We start from the raw sequence: 21,783 nt of genomic DNA, 5'->3' as shown, positions 1-21,783 counted from the left end.
GTCTGTTAAATGCCTGTAATGTAAAACAGTTCCCATGTCCAACGTTGCGTGCTGCACCAGTCATATTTAAAGCAATGGATGCTCTCTAGTTATTATTTACATGGTAATTTACGTCATTGACCAGTACCAGAATAGCCTTTACAGAAACAATCGTCCATTTTAGGGGAAGACTCTGATAAGCCAGGCTTTTCTGGTAACGTTTAAACAAATAAGGTGCACGTCTTATTTTGACAAGGGGCGTGACTTATGTCTTACATTCACCATTTTAAATGTTGCTTGCAGTATGCTGTCTGTATTCAAACAGTCCCTGGTGGTAATTTGCATCATTAACCAATACCACAGTCATCCATTTCAGTTTACGGAAAACTGAAACGGATGCCTGCCTGCCTGCTGAGCTGGTCCCGCTTCAATTTGCTTACAAAGCAAAGAGATCCACGGAGGATGCTGTATCCACAGCACTTCACGCTGCATTGACCCACTTGGAGCAGCAGGGGAGCTACATCAGAATGCTCTTTGTGGACTTCAGCTTGGCATTTAACACCAACCGTTTCCGGTTGAGAGTACGTCGTGCGCGTTCTGGCTGCTGCTTCTCACCAGAGCTTTTTTTTTTTTAATTTTTTTCTTTTTCTATTTATTTATTTATTTTCTGTGTGTTTGTGTAGTTTGAGTGTTTTTGTCCGTCGGTTGTGGTGTGGCTCCAGACCCAGTTTTGGGCGTCGGTTCCCTCCAGGCCTTGGCTCGCTGTGGGTGATGCCTGTGCTCCCAGCTATGGACTGCAGTGAGCTCGTTGCTCATTTTACATCATGGTTGTCCAGCGCTCTGTCCTTTAGTGCTTGGCGTGATGTTCCGAGCGATGTTGCTCGGTGGTGTCGCGGCGGTTGTGCAGGCAGTTTGGGACACACCAGCGCTCTCCGTGGCGGAGCTTCCGTGCTCGCTTTCTGGATCCATGACGTGATGTTGCTGGCGGCGTCACGGCGGCGGTGCTGGAGATGTGGGACTCGTTTTCGTGCACCTTTTGGTGGGACTGTGGCTGCTACACCACGGGAATTACATCCTGACCCCTACTTGGTGGACTTTTTTTATTAATTAATTTATTTTTTAAAGCGTCCTTGGGTTTCTTGAAAGGCGCTATATAAATTTAACATTATTATTATTATTATTATTATTATTATTATTATCCTCCCACGACGACTGGTGTCCAAGCTGGCGGACCTTGGGCTTCCACCACTCGCCTGCAGCCGGATATTGGACTTTCTGTCAGGCCGCTCCCAGAGGGTCAGGCTGGGTTCCTACACCTCCACTGCTCTTAGCCTGAACACCGGCTTGCCACAGGGTTGTGTACTTGGCCCACTCCTTTACACCCTCTACACGTATGATTGTGTCTCCACCCACCTCAGCAACAAGATTGTAAAGTTCGCAGATGACACGCCTGTGGTCAGACTCATCTCAGGTGAGGAGGGTGAGCTGGCATACAGGGACGAGGTGGAGCGGCTGTAAAGGTTCCCCCAGCTGGAACAGTCAACTTCTCGAGACCAATGCCTTCGTGCCACCTGCAGAATTCTGGGGCGAAAAAACAACGCGAAAAAAACAGACCAGAAAACCAGAGATTGGCCGTTTATTCACAGCTTTTTCACCAAAGATGAAGTATTCCAAACAACCTTTTATAACATCCCAAAAAGCTGTTTATCTTTCTAAAGGCTGTGTTGTGTCTCGTGTCTGTCGAGTGTGTGTGTGTGTGTGTGTGAGAGAGAGGGGTGTGTGCGTGTATGTGTGTGCGTGCGTTTATGCGTATGTGAATGTGTTAATATCTTGTGCTAAGTCAGCAAAATCATAAGCAAAATATCCTGTATATATATTTCATATCAACAGATGTTTTTTAACAACTCGGCAACTCAGCATTTACAATTTTAAACAAAGACATGTTTATGTCTAGTCTAGCAAAGAAGTGTGTGTCTTCACTGGAGGAAGGTCACACAGTAACTTTACAGGAAATTATACAGGAATAAGATCTAAGAAGCTAAAATATTAAATTCATAAAGTTTTAACAATCCTGAATCACATTCTGCATTCTAAAACTACAAAACTAACTTAAATCACTTAATGCAGCTTTAAATCTAACATTCAATCATTTCAGTTTCAAATTCAACACTGAAGAGACTGGTTAAATCTAACAATCCTAAATCACGTTCTGTAGCTATAAAACTAACTTAAATCATGGCTTTAAATCTAACAGTGGCTGTCAGAGTGGTGCAAAGTCAACAATCTGCTCCTCAACACCACCAAAACAAAGGAGCTGGTTATTGACTTTAGGAAAAACAAAACTGACATTCAGCCACTCCTCATCGGCAGGGTCTGTGTGGAGAGGGTCCCGGTGTTCAGGTTTCTCGGCAGTGAGTTGGAGAACGACCTAACCTGGAGTGCCAACACCGAGGAGCTGCTGAAGAAGGCGCAGCAGAGACCATACTTTCTGAGAATCCTCAGAAAGAACCGTCTTCCCCCAAAATCTGCTCCGGGCCTTCCATCACTGCTCCATAGAGAGTGTGCTCACGTACGGACTGTGTGTTTGGTACGGCAGCTGCACATCCTCAGAGAAGAAGGCGCTCCACAGGGTCGTTAGGGCAGCAGAGAAAACAATAGGCTGCCCCCTCCCCACCCTGGAACAGTTACACCTCCAGATGCCGCAGGAAAGCAATGGACATTTCAAAAGACTCGTTGCACCCTGGTCATTGTCTCTTCCAGCTTTTGCCATCAGGCAAGAGATACAGAGCAATGAAAACCAGGACAAACCGCCTGAAAAACAGCTTCTATCCCAAAGCAATCATGGCTTTAACAGGGATGTGATTTTTCTGCGAATTCGCGGAATTCCGCTTTTTTCACCTCAAAATTTGAAGAAAATTTTTTTCCGATTTTTCGCTCAAAAATCCGCATTCGTATCCTATTCGTTCAGACTTTCAGTAATTCCGTCATTGAGATGAAACGAGGTACGTGATTGGCCCATCGCTCTGTAACAACCAATGAACGCGCTTGTTAGATAGCTGTACGTAAGCTCGCTTCAAACAAAGAGTTGAAAGATGGCAGCCTCCGTGATCGAGCGTAAAGATGCAAGTCGAGTTAAAGAAATCGACAGAATAGTGAAAAACAAGTTCTGCTGGGAATGGTTGGAGAAAGAGGTTGCTACAGACGTTGGACATAAGACTGTGAGACATTTGTTCAGCGATTTCGTTCTTTGGGGGGAGGGCAGAGGTCTCTGGCTGTCAAGTTTGGGGATGCTGGGACCTCCCCTGCCCGAGCTACGAGCGTGCAAAGTCGGGCTGGAGCCCGGGATAGAAACGAAACCTAAGCAGTGTGTTGCGGCTCGCCTCGGGGCGAATTACGTCCCGAGGCGCGGGGCTAGCGCGCCCTGCCCGCGCTGGTTCTTTGGGGGGAGGGCAGAGGACTCTGGCTGTCAAGTTTGGGGATGCTGGGACCTCCCCTGCCCGAGCTACGAGCGTGCAAAGTCGGGCTGGAGCCCGGGATAGAAACGAAACCTAAGTGAGTGAACACTGGGGTTCTGAATATCCTTAAGTGAGTGAACACTGTGGAGTTATGATTATCCTTTGGTGAGTGAACACTAGGGCTGTAACGATACACCCAACTCACGATTCGATTCGTATCGCGATTTTTGACCCACGATTCGATACGCCCACGATTTTTTTTTTTAAATGTTTTTTTAAAGTAGTAAATTTGACTTATTAACGTTTACTTACTTACATTAACTATTTAATAACAAATAATTCAGACCACTGCAGAGAATGAGTAATATGTATGCAAAAATGAACAAATGTATATCCAAAGATTGTTTTATTTCTCAAAATAATACTGTTGAGCCGGAAGCTCTGTTTTTTTCGGTTCTGAAAGTCATTTTTCCAAATCGTGTAAATCCGTTAAGATTTTTTTTTGGGGGGGGGCTCTCTCACTGTCTCACTCTCATAGGGCCAATGATTTTCTGTGATGGCGGAAAACAGATGGAAATTACGGAATTTTTATGGTGAAACATTGCTCGCGTATCAAAATGTTACTGCCGCAGAAGGCTTCCGCCCAAGCAGACATGCCTTCAGTGTTGCCAGATATCGCTAACGTTTTCCACCCCAAAATATATTCAAAACCAGCCAAAAAGCACCTAAACCTGCCCAATCTGGCAACACTGCATGCCTTTCCGGTCAAGTGATTGTGATTGGCTTGTCCACACCTAGCCAGCCAATGAGCTGCTTGTTTACAGATTCGCTCCCCGCGTCGCAACCAGAATGGCGACCGCTTAAAAGAAATGAATGCTCTGCCAGTGGCGAGTTTGGACGTTGCGTGACTCGCAGAAGATTGTCGTAGGTCGGCGAAAAAACGACTTGCTAATAGATAGATATATAAAAAGTAATTCAAGTAAGTTTAAAATGTAATTTAAATAAAAAGTAAAGTATTCATAAATTGAAGTTTGGAAGCACCTCTGTTTTTGGGCTGAGAAGTTTGAAAGGGTGAACCGCGATTCTGCCTTCTTGTATCGCGATACGGATCGTGGCTCTGCGTATCTCGATTTCGATACGCATATCGTTACAGCCCTAGTGAACATTATAGAGTTATGTATATGAAGTTGACATTGCTAGAGTAGAAACTGCAGAAAAAGTGACTGATGTGCTGGAACTGGACATGGATGCTCACATCTTTTTTTCTTTGAGAGTTCCTGAAGACTTGTGGATGAATTCTTATGTTGCATCATGTTTGTTTGAAAAGGCACATTTAGGTATGTTCAACTTCGACAGTAATTGAAAGTATAAATTTTGTTTTTCCTTATACAATTTTCTATTTATTCTAATGCAGATGATTCAATTTAGAATGACATTTTTAGGTTTCATGTTTTGGCTTTTTGTCAGTTAAGAATCATTGAATTTACTATAGGGGCTCAGAGTTGCATGTTGACCATTAAATTGGCTTGAATTTGTTAATCATGACAAGTTTTTTCTTGTGTGTTTGCTTGCCATTTTAGTACAATTTTTAAGTCAGAAAACCCCAGAACCCAGGAGCTTCGGGGGGTTTCGCCGCCCCCCCCCCCTTGTCCCCCCACCAGGGTGCTGCCCTGGACCCTGCCCCCCAGACCCCCGGCTAAAATTTTCAGATAATTTCACCAGCCCCAAATCACATCCCTGCTTTAAACTGAAATGTGCAATAGAACTATTCTTCGCCCTATCCCCAATGTGAAATTTCTTATCAGTGCAATCTGTATACATACAGAACCAATACAATTCTGTTTATACTATTTTACCAGTACAATTCTGTATACTTTACTATTTATTCTTATACTTTTTTTTTTCTATAACTCATAATGAGTCAACAGCACCTTCAATTTCGTTGTACCTTTTGAAAAAGTGACAATGACAAAGACTTCTATCTTATCGTTACAGTGTTGTCGCTTGGTGCATCAAGCCATTCAGTGAAAATTGAACCACTGTGGTTTGTGGTGGCTCCGCCCCTTGTTGGTTCTTAATACTGTACTACGTCTCACTGAATTGCCTCGTGTTTATACACAACTCGCAGCTAAAGAATTGAACGCGATCCATAGTGCTGAGTGCGTTCCTTTGATTCCGTATTCCTTTAATTCCAGGATCAGATCCGCGTATCGAAGAAAGCGTTGGATCCGGAGAAGCCTCAGCTGGGTCTGATCGACCGCTGGTACCACACGGGCTGCTTCGTGAGCCGGCGCGATGAGCTGATCTTTAAACCCGAGTACAGCGCGGCTCAGCTCAAAGGCTTCGCCGCTCTGCGCGCCGAGGACCAGAACGAGCTGAAGAAGAGACTCCCAGTTGTCAAGACCGAGGGGTGAGTCACAATCCGAATTACTGACTTCGGCACGTCTCACTGTGCATCGCTGTAAAATTTTGTAATTCTAGCCTATAGAGTTTTCCATTTCAAGAAAGTTTTTAAATATTTGTCATTTTTGACATTTTAATGAAATCATTAAGGGTTTTTTTTGTGTGTCTGAATTTTATGTCTAAATGAGTGCACTGCATAGTATTTACAGCATCAGCGTTCTACAGTTTGTAGTGAGCAAAAATAGTGAATGTGAAACTATTTACAAGTCAGCTTGAGTTGTACAGCACGCATCAAACGGATGGAAGATAAGCAGGTAAATGTATGTTTTTAAATAAACAGGCAATAAACTAGCCACTACTTTATTTTGATTACTTTTCTAATCCTGCATTGCCACAAGTTTTGTCCAGAAATGCAAGCAGATTGACCGAGAAGTCACGCTAGACCATAATACACTGTGTTCCAAATTATTATACAACAAGTGTTTAAGAGTGGTAAGGTAAGATATTTTTTTGTTTGTCAGTTAAACTCATGAATGGTAATGTGTATCAGGGCTCTGTATATCACTGAAACCAACTGAAGACACCTGTGCTAATTAGTTTGGCAGGCGAGTCCAATTAAAGGGGAAACTACTAAAGAAGGTTGTCCCACATTATTAAGCAGGCTACCATTTTCAACCAAAACGGGCAAGAAAAAGGACCTGTCGGCCACTGAAAAGCAACAAATAGTTGAATGTTTGGGTCAAGGCATGGCAACAATCAAAATTGCCAAGAGACTTCATCGCGATCATTGCACTATCAAGAAGTATGTAGCTGATTCAGAGCACACACACGTGTACGTGCTGATAATGGAAAATCCAGGACTCTTTCCTACAGGCAAATACGTTGGATCAAAAGAGCAGCTGTAAAAATGCCCTGTCATAGCAGCAGACAAGTTTTTGAAGCTGCTGGTGCCTCCAACGTGCCCCGAACAACAAGATGCAGGGTCCTCCAGGGGTTTGCAGCGGTGCGTAAGCCATCGTTTCGACCTCCCCTATCCATTGGACACAAGCAGAAACGGCTCCAGTGGGCCAGGCAATACATGAAGACTGACTTCAAAACTGTTCTGTTCACCGATGAATGTCGTGCAACCCTCGATGGTCCAGATGGATGGAGTGGTGGATGGTTGGTTGACGGCCACCCCGTGCAAACAAGGCTACGGCACCAACAAGGAGGTGGTGGAGTGATGTTTTGGGCTGGAATCATGGGGAGAGAGATTGTCGGCCCTTTTAGGATCCCTGACGGTGTGAAGATGAGATCCATAACGTATGTGGAGTTCCTCAAAGAACACTTCCTGCCATGGTTCAAAAGGAAGAATCGTGCTTTTCGAAACAAGATCATTTTCATGCATGACAATGCACCATGTCATGCTGCAAAGAATACATCTGCATCTCTGGCTGCAATGGGCATCAAAGGAGACAAACTTATGGTGTGGCCCCCATCCTCCCCTGACCTCAACCCTATTGAGAACCTTTGGAGCATCATCAAGAGAAGTGTTTATGATGGTGGGAGGCAGTTCACGTCTCAACAACAGCTCTGGGAGGCTATTCTGTCCTCATGCAAGGCAGTTCCAGCAGATACTATCCAAAAACTGACAAATTCAATGGATGGAAGACTTGAGAAGGTCCTTTTCAACAAGGGGTCCTATGTTCAGATGTGACTTCACTTGTGATAATGTTTTGATTTAAATAGTGTTTGATTTCAGTTAGTCATGACCTGCTAATGTTTCTAATTTCACACGTGACCATTTTTTGTTCTTTATGACGACAAAATGTTTGGAAACTCAATTGTGCGTAATAATTTGGAACATGCATTTTGGGTGCATTTGTGTTTTTTATTTCTTAAAAATGTACTGTTATCATTGGGAGGTTCGTTCAAAAACATTTGAATTGTACTCTAATGGTTGATGACTGGAAAATCATGATGACTGCCATTAATATAGATAATTTAGGAAAATCTGAGAAAATATTATTTGCATAATAATTTGGAACACAGTGTATTATACTATAGTCTAGTATAGCATGCACTTGTACACCTCTGCTACGCTCGCGAAAAATGACATCACACACGATTGAGTTATGGTGGCCTCCCTGACAAAAAAAAATAATCCCGTCTATTTTCATCACTTTAGTGGTTATATCATTAACAGGGTTTTTTCAGAATGTCTACAATGGGACATTCTGAGGCTATCTGAGAGGGAAATTGTAACAAACTGTCTGTCAACAGTGAAAAAGAAAGAAGTAATCATCTTCTGCCCCGGACAGTCTTTGGCTTTCTTCCGTTTCGTGCCGCGGGATGACGTCTTTAAATGCCCAAGTGTCAACAAAAACAACTCGCGAACTACTTCTGTCAAAAGCTCCCGTGCCGGTGGGTGAAAGGTCATTCAGTCTTGAGAAATCTCGCTCTACAAGTCAGCTGACCTTGTATGTAACCCATGTCAAATCTTGCGAGAGCAGCCGCGACAAGTAAACAACATGGCGCCTCAGTCTGGAAAACGCCAATTCGGATAGCTTTTGCACCGTCTGGCGGTGTATCTACTATGATTGGAATATTTTTGGAGTAATTATAACGTATTTGATGATCAGACACATTGTTACGTGGTGTTGCTGGGATGTTTTCACGGAGAAAAGATCGTTTTGAGAAAGATTGCATGTTGTGCAGTAGCATAAGTGTATGGCCTAAGTGTGACTTAGGGTTCAATCGGCATTTCGGTAAGAGGGCGCACGCCGAGAGTAAGAGGGCGCAGCGCCCCTGTTCCCCGGTTTAGACGAAAGCATGGTTAAGAACAAGTTCAACGTATTGCTTGTTTTATAAAGGACAGTCATAAAGACTGACTTTTAGCTTAAATTGTTTATTTTTGAGTTTTTTTTTTTTTTTTTTTAAAGTATGGGCATCAATTTTATACTATTTGGAATTTTTAAAAAATCAACTGCTTTTTTTTTTTTTTTTACAAACATGGTAGTGTTTGATTACTGATGAAATTATGACATGAGCACCTTGTGATTTTCCGAGTTTAAGACCCCCCCCCCCCCCCCACACACACACGCACTTCTCACAATATGTAATTAATCCAGGATAAATTCGTACTGCAGTGCTACTGATTTTATTTGTCACTCAAAAACGATCCTTATTAGCTTTATATAAATATCTGAATGCATTTTAAAGGCGTTTGTTCATTAAAACATGAATAATATCGTCGTACGTATTGTCAGTGGAACACCAGAGCCTCCCGTGTCGTCTTATTTTTATATATTGAACTAGAAATAGTTTTTATAACCCAAAGTATTAAAAAGTACTAACAAAACCCATGGTTAGAAAACTAGACATAACTTTATTAAAGCTGAAATCAGTAATACAGCTGATGAATTATTTGCACATGGCAAAAATGGGCGTTCATGATTTGTTTATGGTAGCTATGCGTCTGTTGTCATGGTGATCCTGTCCCTCGCCGATGCCGCCGCCTCTGCAGCACAGGAAAATGCCTTTAAAGGCCTCCCTGAACGACTTCATCTTGTAGGCGTAGAGGAAAGGGTTAACGGCCGAGTTGGCGTGCGACAGGATGATGGCGGTGAGCAGGAGGGGCAGGGGCACGTAGCATGTAGGGCACAGCAGCAGGAAGCAGTTGATGATATGCAGCGGGATCCAGCAGACGGTGAAGAGGAAGAGCACTAGGAAGAGCGACGTGGCCGTCTTCATCTCCTTCTTGATGTTGGTGGCTCCCTCGGTGTTGGCCTGGCCGCCGCGGTCCGCCGCGATCCTGCGCATCTGCTGCTTGACCGTGAGGAAGATCTGCGCGTAGATCAGGAACATGATGATGAGCGGCGTCAGGACGCATGCAAAGAAGTTGAAGTACACCATGTAGGTCATTTCCACCACGCTGACGAAGAAGCAGAAGCCGTCCGCGGGTGGAGTCTTGTGCCAGCCCATGAGCGGAACCAGGCCGATGAGGAAAGCCAGCACCCACGTGACCAGGATGATGAGCAGCGCGTTGCGTGGCGTCATGGTGCTGTGGTAGCGAAAGGGCATGAAGATGGCCACGTAGCGCTCGACAGCTACGGCGAGCAGGCTGAAGATGGAGCTCTGGGTCAGCATGATGAGCACCGACAGCATGAGCAGGCACAGGTACAGGTTGTGACGCGGGATGCCCAGGCCGGTCATGATGGCGCAGGGGATCGCCAGCGCCCCCACACACACGTCTGCCACCGCCAGCGACACCAGGAAGTAATTAGTGACCGTGTGCAGCTTCCGATTAAACCCCACAGCGGCGCACACCAGCAGGTTGCCTACAGTGGATAGGAAGGCGATGACCAGCTCGGCCGCCATGTAGGGCACGTTAATGGACGCCGGTGTTCCCGTGGGAGGCGTGGTTAAAGTCGTGAAAGTGGTGCTAGTCTGTGGGTGTGGCTGAGTAACAGCCGATGTTGTTGACAATGTTGGCGTGGCATCAGTGACGGTCAGAAGGCTGCTGTTTTGATGAGGGGTGATGTTCAGGATGGTGGTGCTCAGATAAAGGAGAGCTGGTGAGAGGGTGGTGGTGGCCGCAGAGTCGTTCATTATCCACTGTAAAGAAATAAAGTGATTCGAGTTTTATAATGGCGTAAAAATTAGCAATGCATCACACTTTGGCTTCCAAATATGACGCGTTCTTCACACACTTTTCAGCCGAGAAAGAAGTAAAAATACCTGAAAGCAAGTTACAATTTAGTCGTAAAGAAAATGATGTTAATTACTGATGCCTCAATTTTTTTGATTCACTTTGCAATAGTAGAGAAATTTTTTTTTGGGGGGGGGAACCCAACACTGATGTTGTTAATGTGAAGAATAAGTATAAGTTGAAGACGTATACCGGTATTATTACTACTACTGCAACGAGGACTTTGCTTGGCATTAATTGACACGAGTCTTCCAGTCGTCTCTGTTGACCGTGGCAGTTTAGAGCTCATCATATGTGAGCCCAGTATCCTCAAGTAAATGGTCGATGTAGGTTTTTGCAGGTCTTCCTCTGGCACGTCTCCCATGAGTATTATTATGAACAAGAAGTATTATTATGCAAGTATAATTTGAATAATAATTTATATCAAGCCTGAACACAGCAATGCAAAGAACACTTGTATACGGGTCCGTCTCAGAAACTGCGCTCTCATTTGGGACGTTATGGTCAAAAAATAAATTTTCTAATTTTACTATTTTTTTTTTTTTTGCATTTATATAGATGAAAGTCGAGAGCGGCACGGTGGTGTAGTGGTTAGCGCTGTCGCCTCACAGCAAGAAGGTCCAGGGTTCGAGCCCCGTGGCCGGCGAGGGCCTTTGTGCGGAGTTTGCATGTTCTCGCCGTGTCCGCGTGGGTTTCCTCCGGGTGCTCCGGTTTCCCCCACAGTCCAAAGACATGCAGGTTAGGTTAACTGGTGACTCTAAATTGACCATAGGTGTGAATGTGAGTGTGAATGGTTGTCTGTGTCTATGTGTCAGCCCTGTGATGACCTGGCGACTTGTCCAGGGTGTACCCCGCCTTTCGCCCGTAGTCAGCTGGGATAGGCTCCAGCTTGCCTGCGACCCTGTAGAACAGGATAAAGCGGCTAGAGATAACGAGATGAGAAATTTGTTTTTCGCGTTCCTAGACGCGGCGTAATACTTCCCATCGTCCTTGCATGGGCGCGGTCAGCGCTCGAAACTAACGGTGTCCTGACGTCCCGGGGACCATAAAAAATGTCATCGGGACACAAAATTATCATATCTGGGACAATCCCGGGACAATGGAAAAAAATAGATCTAGAAAAAAAGTTCTACATTAATATTATTTACAAAGCCGTAACACATACGTAGACATTCACCTAATTTGTCAATTTTAATTTTAAAACGTTAACAGCGAAAAATACATAGTAGCTACACTTTTGATGCACCTGCATCCGTAGGCTACAGAGCAGCGCATTCTATTCTAGAATCTTCGGCCGGAGTCCGCATTATATGGACTTGGAATGGAATTGCTACCGCCCACGCTGCGCCGACTCTTGCCAGAACAAAAATGCTTAAGTGGCTGAAGCGGACCGACCGCGGGGAAGAAACTGAAAGCCCAGACATAACGTCTCCGGGACCTTCAGGATCCAAAGTGTCATCGCCTGGTCTGCAGGCAACGCTAGCAACTGAATGAACTGAATGAACACTGTTAGACACGTTATAAAATACAACAGGAATGATGTGGATGATATTGACGGAAGATACCGTTCAACAGAATAAGTGTTTTCTTGGTGTCTTTCTAGTTCAGAAAGTTTAGTCAGTCAGCAGCACAACTAGGCTCGGACCTGCCACTATGCTGATGTTGCTAACATTTGCACCCGCGTTTCGGCAGCGAAAGTTCATAAAAATGGATAACGGAAAGTTCATAAAAATGGATAAGGGTCTCATCTCATCTCATTATCTCTAGCCGCTTTATCCTGTTCTACAGGGTCGCAGGCAAGCTGGAGCCTATCCCAGCTGACTACGGGCGAAAGGCGGGGTACACCCTGGACAAGTCGCCAGGTCATCACAGGGCTATGGATAACGGTAATGGTGAAAATTATAAGTTGGCCTTATAAGTGCCAACAGATATTCAAGGTATAAGTAGATGAAATGAACATAAAAGGGGTCTTATTTTCAACTAAAGTGTACTGCAGATGTAGGGAGTTGAAACATTTTCTGAATGAGCTAGTTGGCCCCTTTAAATAAACGGGTATCTATTCATACAGTGAGATCGCCAAAGTTTAATAAACTGAAAATGCAATAACTGTAATTTTGAAGTAGATGATGTATTGGACATGTGTCGCTTGTGTCTTGTGACTTATTGTAAAAATGATATAAAGGGTTCAAAATCACAGTTACAAATATAATAGTAACTTCATATGATATTAACCACTGGTTATTTCAGAGAGGAAAAAAATGGGGACACTATTGCTTCCATTCGGGACAATACAACACAGAATTTGGGACCACTGGGGGACACAAAGAAAAAAAGTTAATTTCGAGCCCTGGGCGCGGTCCTTAAACAGCCCAAACATAGTTCATTGATTAAAGACAGGTGTTCTTTGTTAAAGGGGTCATACGGTTGCTGATGTGACAAAGTCACATATTCATAAGTATTCTATCAAATTTATGTACTAGAAAACAACGAAATATCTTGGTAATTGTAAATATAATACTTTATTAATAGTTGGTACGCTAAACCGCACAAGAGTCGCCATTTTTACAACACCGTGACGTCAGCGCTACCCACTGCACTAGTGGAAAACTCCGAAATAGAGGAGATAAGCATGTAATCATGGCGTCGGGCGCATCAAGTGAAAGCGACAGCTCTGTCGAATCGTACGAAGAGATCCCGCAAGACACACTGCAAGCAGGCTATGGCTTAGAAGGGTACCGGTTTGAACCTAGGAGAGGTACTCTCGACTCCGGTGATGAAGAAAGAAGAGAAGAAAGCTCGGATGACGGCGAGGATGAGACTGATGCTGACCATGGGCATGGCGAGCGTGGGGCAGAGTGTCTGCGTGCAGGTGACACGGCGTGGTGCTCGTGCGGAAAATGTAACGTAGAGTTGCTCACGAGTCATTGTGTAGCCGATCACTTATAATTCATCCTACTTTCCGATTCACACGTGCTATTCCCAACCTCAATGAGCCATATTTACAACTGGGCACATACATATGTCATAAGTGTTACGCAGAGAAAATTAAGGTGCATTCTGATTGGATAAAATTATCATGGCGGGCTGTTCAAACTGCGGAAATGGTTTGCTCGAGCTACTTTCAAAACACTATAACTTTCCAATCTTAGAACAAAAAACTTTTGTAAGTCTTGAATAAGGTTCGTCAACGTGCGTTTTGTTATATTTACTCTATATATTGCCCTCTGTTCCCCTTTAACGGCGCGCGTGCCGGAGCTCGTTAGGCGCGTGCGCCCAAGGCACGCCTTCAGGTGCACGAGCTAAAGGCCAATTTATGCTGACAACCCAGTCCTCGCAGATAGCGTCGCAGACAGTGTCTGCGTAGCCCCCCCCCCCACCTTCGCAGACGCTCTGCGCGCACCTCCCAAAAATTGTGACCACAGACAGCGTCGCAGACGAGGGCTCTGATTGGTCCACTCTACATCCGCTGTACACGCACTTCCGCTTCCCTACTTTCCCGGTTTGGTTTGTTTTCACGACCGGCATTTTTAAAAACACGAGCGAAGATGGAGCAGCACGAAGAGCGGTTGATTGAGGAAGTACGTACGTCTATATGACTCCAGTTCTAGTCATTATAAGTAACCGGAGGATAAACACTCCACTAACCACACCCACCAACTACTCCTAGCGACTTCGCGCCCCCTTGCGTTGTGGCGGTGAATAACATCGCACACGCCTATTACTCCCCGCTCAACGATAAATTACAACTGTCTGCGAAAAGCTATCTGCGAAAGCCTTGTCGCAAGAGCATGCAGAGGCCTTAAGGCTGACACCGTTCTGCGCAAGCGCAACACGATCACACTAGAAAGCATGGTCAAGCTGCCAGTGTAGCTGCGGTCTTTTTAGTTGCGAATTACGAGTATTTTCTTGTGTTAATAATTCGCCATGTCAAAACAAGCAAAACTTTCCTCCTCCTTTCGACATGGAGAGGTCAGCAATTTATTATACTTTTTTTTTTTTTTCCCATCAAAGTTGCATTTTGTGGTTTCGAAGCTAAGTTTTAGTGCCGTTTCTAGAACACATCAAGAAAACGTGGAAGAAACAGCAATAATGGAAGAGCCGGTTTCTAAGCCGCCTAAAACTAGCAATGGTAATTATTTTTTGTTACATAATGTACGCAGGCTGCCAGTCAGTGTGTGACACACACACACCCTATGCCCCTGATTTACGTGAGAAATTTGGTCTTCATTGGTGTGTTTAAATTTACAGACAATACGAACTAATGTAAACAATTGGCTTCAACTCGCATAAATCTGAATTGGAAATGTTTAGTTCACTTTAGCTTCTGCAAACGCACAACTCGACTAAAAGATGGATAAACGAGGCTCGATGTCCCCAACACTGAAACCTGAAAGCTTTAGAAACTCTAAAGGCCAATTTATGCTGACAACGCAGTCCTCGCAGATGGCGTCTGCGAAGCCCCCCCCGCAGACGCTCTGCGCGCACCTCCCAAAAATTGTGACCACCGCAGACAGCGTCGCAGACAAGAGGGCTCTGATTGGTCCACTCTACATCCGCTGTACACGCACTTCCGCTTCCCTACTTTCCCGGTTTGGTTTGTTTTCACGACCGGCATTTTTAAAAACACGAGCGAAGATGGAGCAGCACGAAGAGCGGTTGATCGAGGAAGTGAGGAAGTACGGACATCTATACGACTCCAGTTCTAGTCATTATAAGTAACCGGAGGATAAGCACTCCACTAACCACACCCACCAACTACTCCTAGCGATTTCGCGACTTCGCGCCCCCTTGCGTTGTGGCGGTGAATAACATCGTGCACGCCTATTACTCCCCGCTCAACGATAAATTACAACTGTCTGCGAAAAGCTATCTGCGAAAGCCTTGTCGCAAGAGCATGCAGAGGCCCTAACAGACCTTTACTTTTTAACAGGACTGTTTTGGGATTTTGCTGAGTTTACCTTCAACTGTCTGATATTTTTTTCAAAGTAATGAACTGTGTAGCAGGAAAATCACCGCGTTTTCTAAACGCACTCCTGAAAATTACTCATTAATTAGGGGAATTAAATTTGATATTTTTGACATGTTAATCATTAATGTACATGAAAGAAAAAGGCTTAAAATTTCTAACTTGTTTTAGTGAAAAGTACTAGAATGCAGGGTTTTGCGTGTGTTTGAGGGGGCCCCCCCCCCCCCCCCCCCATCTTAGTTTGACTTTCAAAAGTTGATTTTTTTTTTTTCTTTGCTCCACTTTCATCTCTACATTTCCCTAACACTCAATGTTTCTTTTGTCATGTTTAATAAGAATAAAGATAGCATCTTGCTTTATCTGGCCTCCACTGTGGAAAGGTTTTTTATTACACTTCAAATGCTTTTGTAAAATTGATTTCCATATAAAATAACTCCATCATGAAGAATTAAAGCCGCTCCTTCACAGATGAGTGAAAATATTGAATAAATTTCCTCTTTTTGATTGCTTGGGTTAAAAATGCCAAGTTATGATGACTGAATTGATTATTCACTTAAATATGAATAATATGATACAGTTTGGGTATTTGATATGGCGAAATAGGACACAATGGAAAAATCAAGAACACACCGGAAAGATGAGAATAACGGCGGTGGTAAAAGAGCAGCGACTGTACCGGCTGAAGGTCGCGCGGGTCTCTGCTGCGGCGCGTGAGCAACGGGACATCACTACCGCACAGGACGGAGCGCGAGGCGGGGGCGGGGCAAAATGACTGGCCGTAGATTCTATCAAAAGTTCGATCTAAATTGACCATGGTTGCAAAATATTGGCCAAAAATACGCAAACACTACGAAATATGAAACTAAGATGAAAAAGAAACATTCTATTGCCTTATACTGCAAGACTAAAACAAAATAAAACCGTCAAAACTCACCTTTTCAGTGATAACGTCCGAACAGATCACTCGCGTAACAGAGAGACCGCAAATGGAAGCACGATCAACTTCTAACTGCTGGAGTGGAAAATTCCATTCTACACATGCAGATTGTTAATGTGTGTCCTTCCCCGCACACAAATAACACGCTACGGTAAAAAATAGACCACGACTCATTTTATAGCTTCATACAAGACCAGCTACCATCGTAACATATTCTGTAAGAAACATATTCTATACCTAACTTTCAGCTTTCGTTTTAAAAAACAAAATCGCAGATTTATAACTAAATGTTTATATGGCGTAGTGATTTTAAGTTACTACTTTTGGTGAGGTCGTGACCTTGACCCTGAGGCTTTCCGTTTAGATCAAAACACACGATCGTATTGGTTTTGGGTTTGCGGAAAACGGAGTTACGACGGTGATGAAATATTTTGCGTGATGTTTTATTCCGGTTATGATTATTCTGTGAGCGCACCAATCCTTAGGTGGATAAAGTTACAACTTAAAATACAATCAGTGATAACTGTAGACTTTTCAGTGGACTACAACCTTTTTAAGGGAATGCGATGTAGTCGACCATTTATCATGTTCCAGATCAAGCCGCCATTTTTCCACAAATTTGCAGAATTTTTGCCAAATTCTGAATAGAGTATTCACATCAAAGATTTAGTTTTATCTGTATTTCTTTCATCATTTTGTTTCAAATTAAAACCAACATCATTCAAAACCGTATAGTTTATTGACCGAGTATATTTAGTGGGGGACCCCCACAGTACCCAGTTTCTGAGACAGACCCATATACAAAATGTTTTTAATTGTTTCTTAGACTTGAACAATAACATTTTTTAACTTTTTTTTTTTTTTTTTTTTTAAATCCCCCTGCTGGCCGAAAGGCCCGAAGGGGGATTATGTCTTGATGTCCGTCTGTCCCGGGAAGGGTGCTCACCTTCTGAAATCACCACCTCTTGCAATTTTTGGAGGAATTTCACCAAACTTGGCAGGATTCTTTGTTATATATCGGTAATGCGCATATTGCAATTTTATTCAGTTCAGTCACATTTTACCAGAGTTCCAGCCCTTGATTAATAAAATTATACTTTGACAATTTCATGAAGGTGTGTTTTCCTTCTGACATCAACTCCTCTCGCAATTTTTGGACGAAATTCTCGAAGCTTGGCAAAAGGCCTTGTTATATGACGGTAATACGCAGATTGCAATTTTAATTTCGTTTGTGAAAATTTTCCCAGAGTTTTGACCCTTGATTAAATAACTTGTACTTTGACAATTTCATGAGGGTCTACGCTCTTCTGAAATCAAATCCTCTCACAATTTGCGGAGGAATTTCACCAAACTTGGCAAAAGGATTCTTTATGTGACAGTTGTACGCATAGTGAAATTTTGTTTAATTTGGGCAGATTTTACCAGAGTTATGCTTTTGATTATTAACAAACTTGTACTTTGGCAATTTCATCAAGGTGTGCTCGCTTTCTGAAATCAACTTCCCTCACAACTTTTATCCCCCGCTGGCCGAAAGGCCCGAAGGGGGATTATTTCATGGTGATGTCCGTCTGTCCCGGGAAGGGTGCTCACCTTCTGAAATCAACTCCTCTCACAATTTTTGGAGGAATTTCACCAAACTTGGCAGGATTCTTTGTTATATGTCGGTAATACACATATTGCAATTTCATTCAATTTGGCTGCATTTTACCAGAGTTATGGCCGAGTTGCCAGCGTGGGATATTGTGCTCTCAGAGCACTCTTGTTGTTATACTCTCAGTACCTGTGCTGCTGCAGAAAAAAAAAATATTGTAATGCAATTCATCAATGGTGTTGGTTTTTTTTTTTTTTTTCTTTCTTTCTTGCCTGGTCATATTGTCAAGCTCTTTCATTAAACAGTCCTGTGAATGGTGTGAGAACCTCTCAGTAAACAAAAACCTTTGTTTTAATGTTACACCAGTATGCCCAACAGTGACGACCAGTACAGTTGGCTAAAAATAAATAAAAGCTTTCAAAACTGAAAGATTGCAATTTCCGCAAGAAAAATTTGACATTTGTTTAATTTCAGCATCTCTAATTCGCTCCACACAGCCTACAGAGGCATTTTATGTCATTTAGAAACTACTTAGCGAATGTGAGATGTTCAGAATCGTGATGCAGTGTCACCTAAGAAACGCAACATCTTCAGTTTTGTCGAAAGTCGTGTGACAGATACGTGACGAGTGAAAAGGAAGGTGTTTGGATCATTTTAAGATTCACTCACAGTTTTCCTGACGTTGTTTCTCTCCTTTTTCTTCTGTAGAGTCGCTGAGCTTGGTGTGTGCACGGTCATGCGGTACAGGGACAGTATTTATTTGCATTATGTTTAAGGCGAATCCGCGACACTCTGCGCAATCCAATTCTTGAATTGGATTGCGTTGAGAATCAAATCATGATTTTGTTTTTTGCAGCTCTGGTCTCATGTTCAGAAATCTGACTTTATTCAGGGGAAAAAAAAAATACTGCGCATACAAGCATAACTATACATTACAGTACCAGGAAAGTTAATACACCCCCGCTCATTCATAGGTGTTGAACATACGGAATATACTGCATATAGAGGATATTACACGGCTGTGCGAGGATATGAAGTTTATCTTCGAGTGGTGAATGTATGTCTTGAGTGAGCACAGAGAATGAGTGGTATAGTTTTCAACACTAGAAGATAAACTTCATATCTTCGCACGACTATGCAATGTTGTTTATATTATATTATATGGATAGCCTAGTAAACTAGACCCACCCGCCTAGCGGCCAAAAATATTTTTGCCTACGAGTGGGTCTAGCCTTGCACCATATCAACAACACACCCCGGGCATCAAATCGTGCCCACCAATCACAACGCAAGGTTTTTGTTTGGATTCTTTGGGCGGGCTTTTGCAGGAGTGACGACAAGGCTGCGCGACGCTGGAGAAAGCACAACAGGAAAGATGGCTACGGCTAGTGAACAGCGCTCGTTTGACTCCGCTTTGGAATCAGTTTTAGAAGAATTAGACTTGGAGTTTTCGTTGAAACATGAGCAGGAAGAGGCTCTCCGCTCATTCCTTTTCAAGAAGGACGTTTTCGCTGTTTTGCCGACCGGCTATGGCAAAAGTCTGATCTACCAGCTGGCTCCGCTCGTAGCCAAAAGGATGGGGCTAGTTTGTGCAGTACGAAGAATTAATAAACAGCTTTGAAACATTACTTTTTGATTGTTTCTTATTTTCCCGTTATTTTAAATTTAAGGGAAATTATTTCACCAAACACCACTAAATAAAAACTCTCAAAAACAGTTTAAGCAAACCCTTGAAAAACACTTGAAAAAAAGAGTGTATGTGGTACAGACTCCAAACTTGTGGTCATTATTTCCAAACTTCTTAATATCTAGAACCTGTTTATTAATTAATACGCATTTTGAAAAATTATTTATTTCAAGGCCTCCCCCACTGCTTTCTGTCGCTCTGACTACGTCACAGTCACTGTTGCGCTGATTGGTCAGAGCGTTGGCCTATACGCACAGAGACAGTTTGAAAGACAGCGGGTTGTTCCTCCCACACCCGTCGGAAATGTCTACGAGCGAGGCCAGACTAAATATTCACATTTAGTCTGGCTTGCCAAGCTATTATATGGACACATCCACAAAAAAAAAAAAACCTGCAAGTTAATCAAAAGAATTTTAATTTTGAGCCAGTTCGCCATCTTGACAACATGCATCCAGTCAGCGGGAAAGCACTGGGAGTTAAATATTCTATCCGCATTCACTGGATATGAGCAATTGCACGCTCTGATTGGCTGCTCTACTACTTGGATATCAGCTCATATACCACGTGTTGCTGAATCAACCGAGGACAAAATAAAAACTACTCGAAAACAAAACCCCAAATAAAGCAACAAAATATGGAATAAAAGTATTGGATGGCAACAACGTATCTTTTTTTTTTTTCCAAGAATTATTATTCCAGCATTTTTCACAAATTGCTCTGGTCATTTCACCAGTTTATGTTCCAAGTGGAAATTATTTTGTCAGACGTTTTGTATAATGTTTTCTTTATCAAGTTTGCAAAAAAAAAAAAGCTCCGTTTCTCGAAATCAAGTCATTGCGGATGGAATAAAACAGTTATTCCACTCAACCTTGTCATACATGGCTTATAGCCGACTCGGAGCTACGCGCCTCGTTGGCTAATCAGCTCATGTACGACTCGATTTAGTGGCATAACTGTTAAATATGTCACTCAGAAGGGGTGTTCACCCGGCACATATTTGCATCGATGCTGCACCGATGTATTTTGTTGCGATATATCTTACACCGGTGTAAATTTTGTGGAGCGTTCACACGTCACAAACCTGCTTACTAGAGAGAAGCGTGTTAGCACTGGTCCAGCCCCACTTGCGTTCACACGGCAGTTTTTGCGACCGTGCTATACAATGATGATAATACGGAAATGAAATATGCGCATGTGTGAAAACGTACTTCCTCTTCCCGGTTGTCATGGCATCACCAAGCGCCGGGAAAACAACATGGATGAAGACACCAGTGTTGCCAGATACTGCTGACGTTTTCCAGCCCAAAATATGTTCAAATCCGCCAAAATGCACTTAAAACCGCCCAATCTGGCAACACTGGAAGACACGCAGTTCTGTTGTTGATATTCGCCATTTTGGAAGCGCAAAATACCAGGATGCAAATTATGCAATGCCCGTATGTAATCAACTCTCCTCACGCGTAGCGAGTCTACCCCTGTAGCGTTCAGACGTCCCATTTTATATCGGTGCTGCCCCGCAAACTAGCATTTACTCCGGAGTAAATTTCTTAAACCACCTCCCGAGCAGGGTTAGATTTGCACTGGTTTAAGCAGCTTTCAGGGGCTACACCGGTATAACTTTGTACCGTGTGAACGCTCTACCGGGGCAGCCCCGGTGCTACACCGGAGTAAAAGTTGCCGTGTGAACACCCCTACTAACCGTACTAACACCTTCTGCGCGCTTCGGCAGCGCATTGATATCTGAGCTCCGTATCAATGCGCTGCCGAAGCGCGCAGAAGGTGTTAGTACGCCTGTCATTATAGTGCGGACTTTCCATAGCGTAGAAAATCGCTACGTTTCAATTTGTGTAACTGAACTTGTTTCATGTCACTGGTCATATAAACCTATGTAAACAGGAAAAACGCGGAAGAGTTTGGTCGCATCTAACTACAGCCCCAAAAAATACCATTGGCCATACTGAGCCTAGCTACATTGCTAACAGGAGTGACAGCGCGTCTGACTGACTGGGAGGTCGCGCAAAGCTCGGAGAGGTACGGAGCAGCTCGTCTCAATTCAGATAAGAGCATATTTCATT

The 21,783-nt window shown here is 43.4% G+C and overlaps 2 protein-coding genes across 2 annotated transcripts in view; one reads left to right on the top strand and one right to left on the bottom strand.

Moving 5' to 3' along the window:
* The window catches only part of parp1 (poly (ADP-ribose) polymerase 1), a 95,114-nt gene that overhangs the window by 25,155 nt on the left and 48,176 nt on the right, over nt 1–21,783 (top strand). The window contains exon 4 of the mRNA XM_060916372.1: nt 5,630–5,844. Within this exon, the coding sequence (XP_060772355.1) occupies nt 5,630–5,844 (215 nt within the window). The remainder of the gene's footprint in view (nt 1–5,629; nt 5,845–21,783) is intronic.
* Nucleotides 9,267–10,427, bottom strand: LOC132882467 (adenosine receptor A1-like). Its single transcript, XM_060915585.1, has one exon. The coding sequence runs from the start codon at nt 10,425–10,427 to the stop codon at nt 9,267–9,269; it is 1,161 nt and encodes a 386-aa protein (XP_060771568.1).

Source organism: Neoarius graeffei, chromosome 3 (assembly GCF_027579695.1).
Source record: "Neoarius graeffei isolate fNeoGra1 chromosome 3, fNeoGra1.pri, whole genome shotgun sequence".
NCBI lineage: Eukaryota > Metazoa > Chordata > Actinopteri > Siluriformes > Ariidae > Neoarius > Neoarius graeffei.
The sequence above is the reverse complement of the archived record's forward strand: the minus strand, read 5'-3'. Positions and strand labels throughout refer to the sequence as shown.

Bases quoted from the DNA above. Each gene is read 5' to 3' on its own strand.
- LOC132882467 (XM_060915585.1), bottom strand. From the start codon at position 10,427: ATGAACGACTCTGCGGCCACCACCACCCTCTCACCAGCTCTCCTTTAT.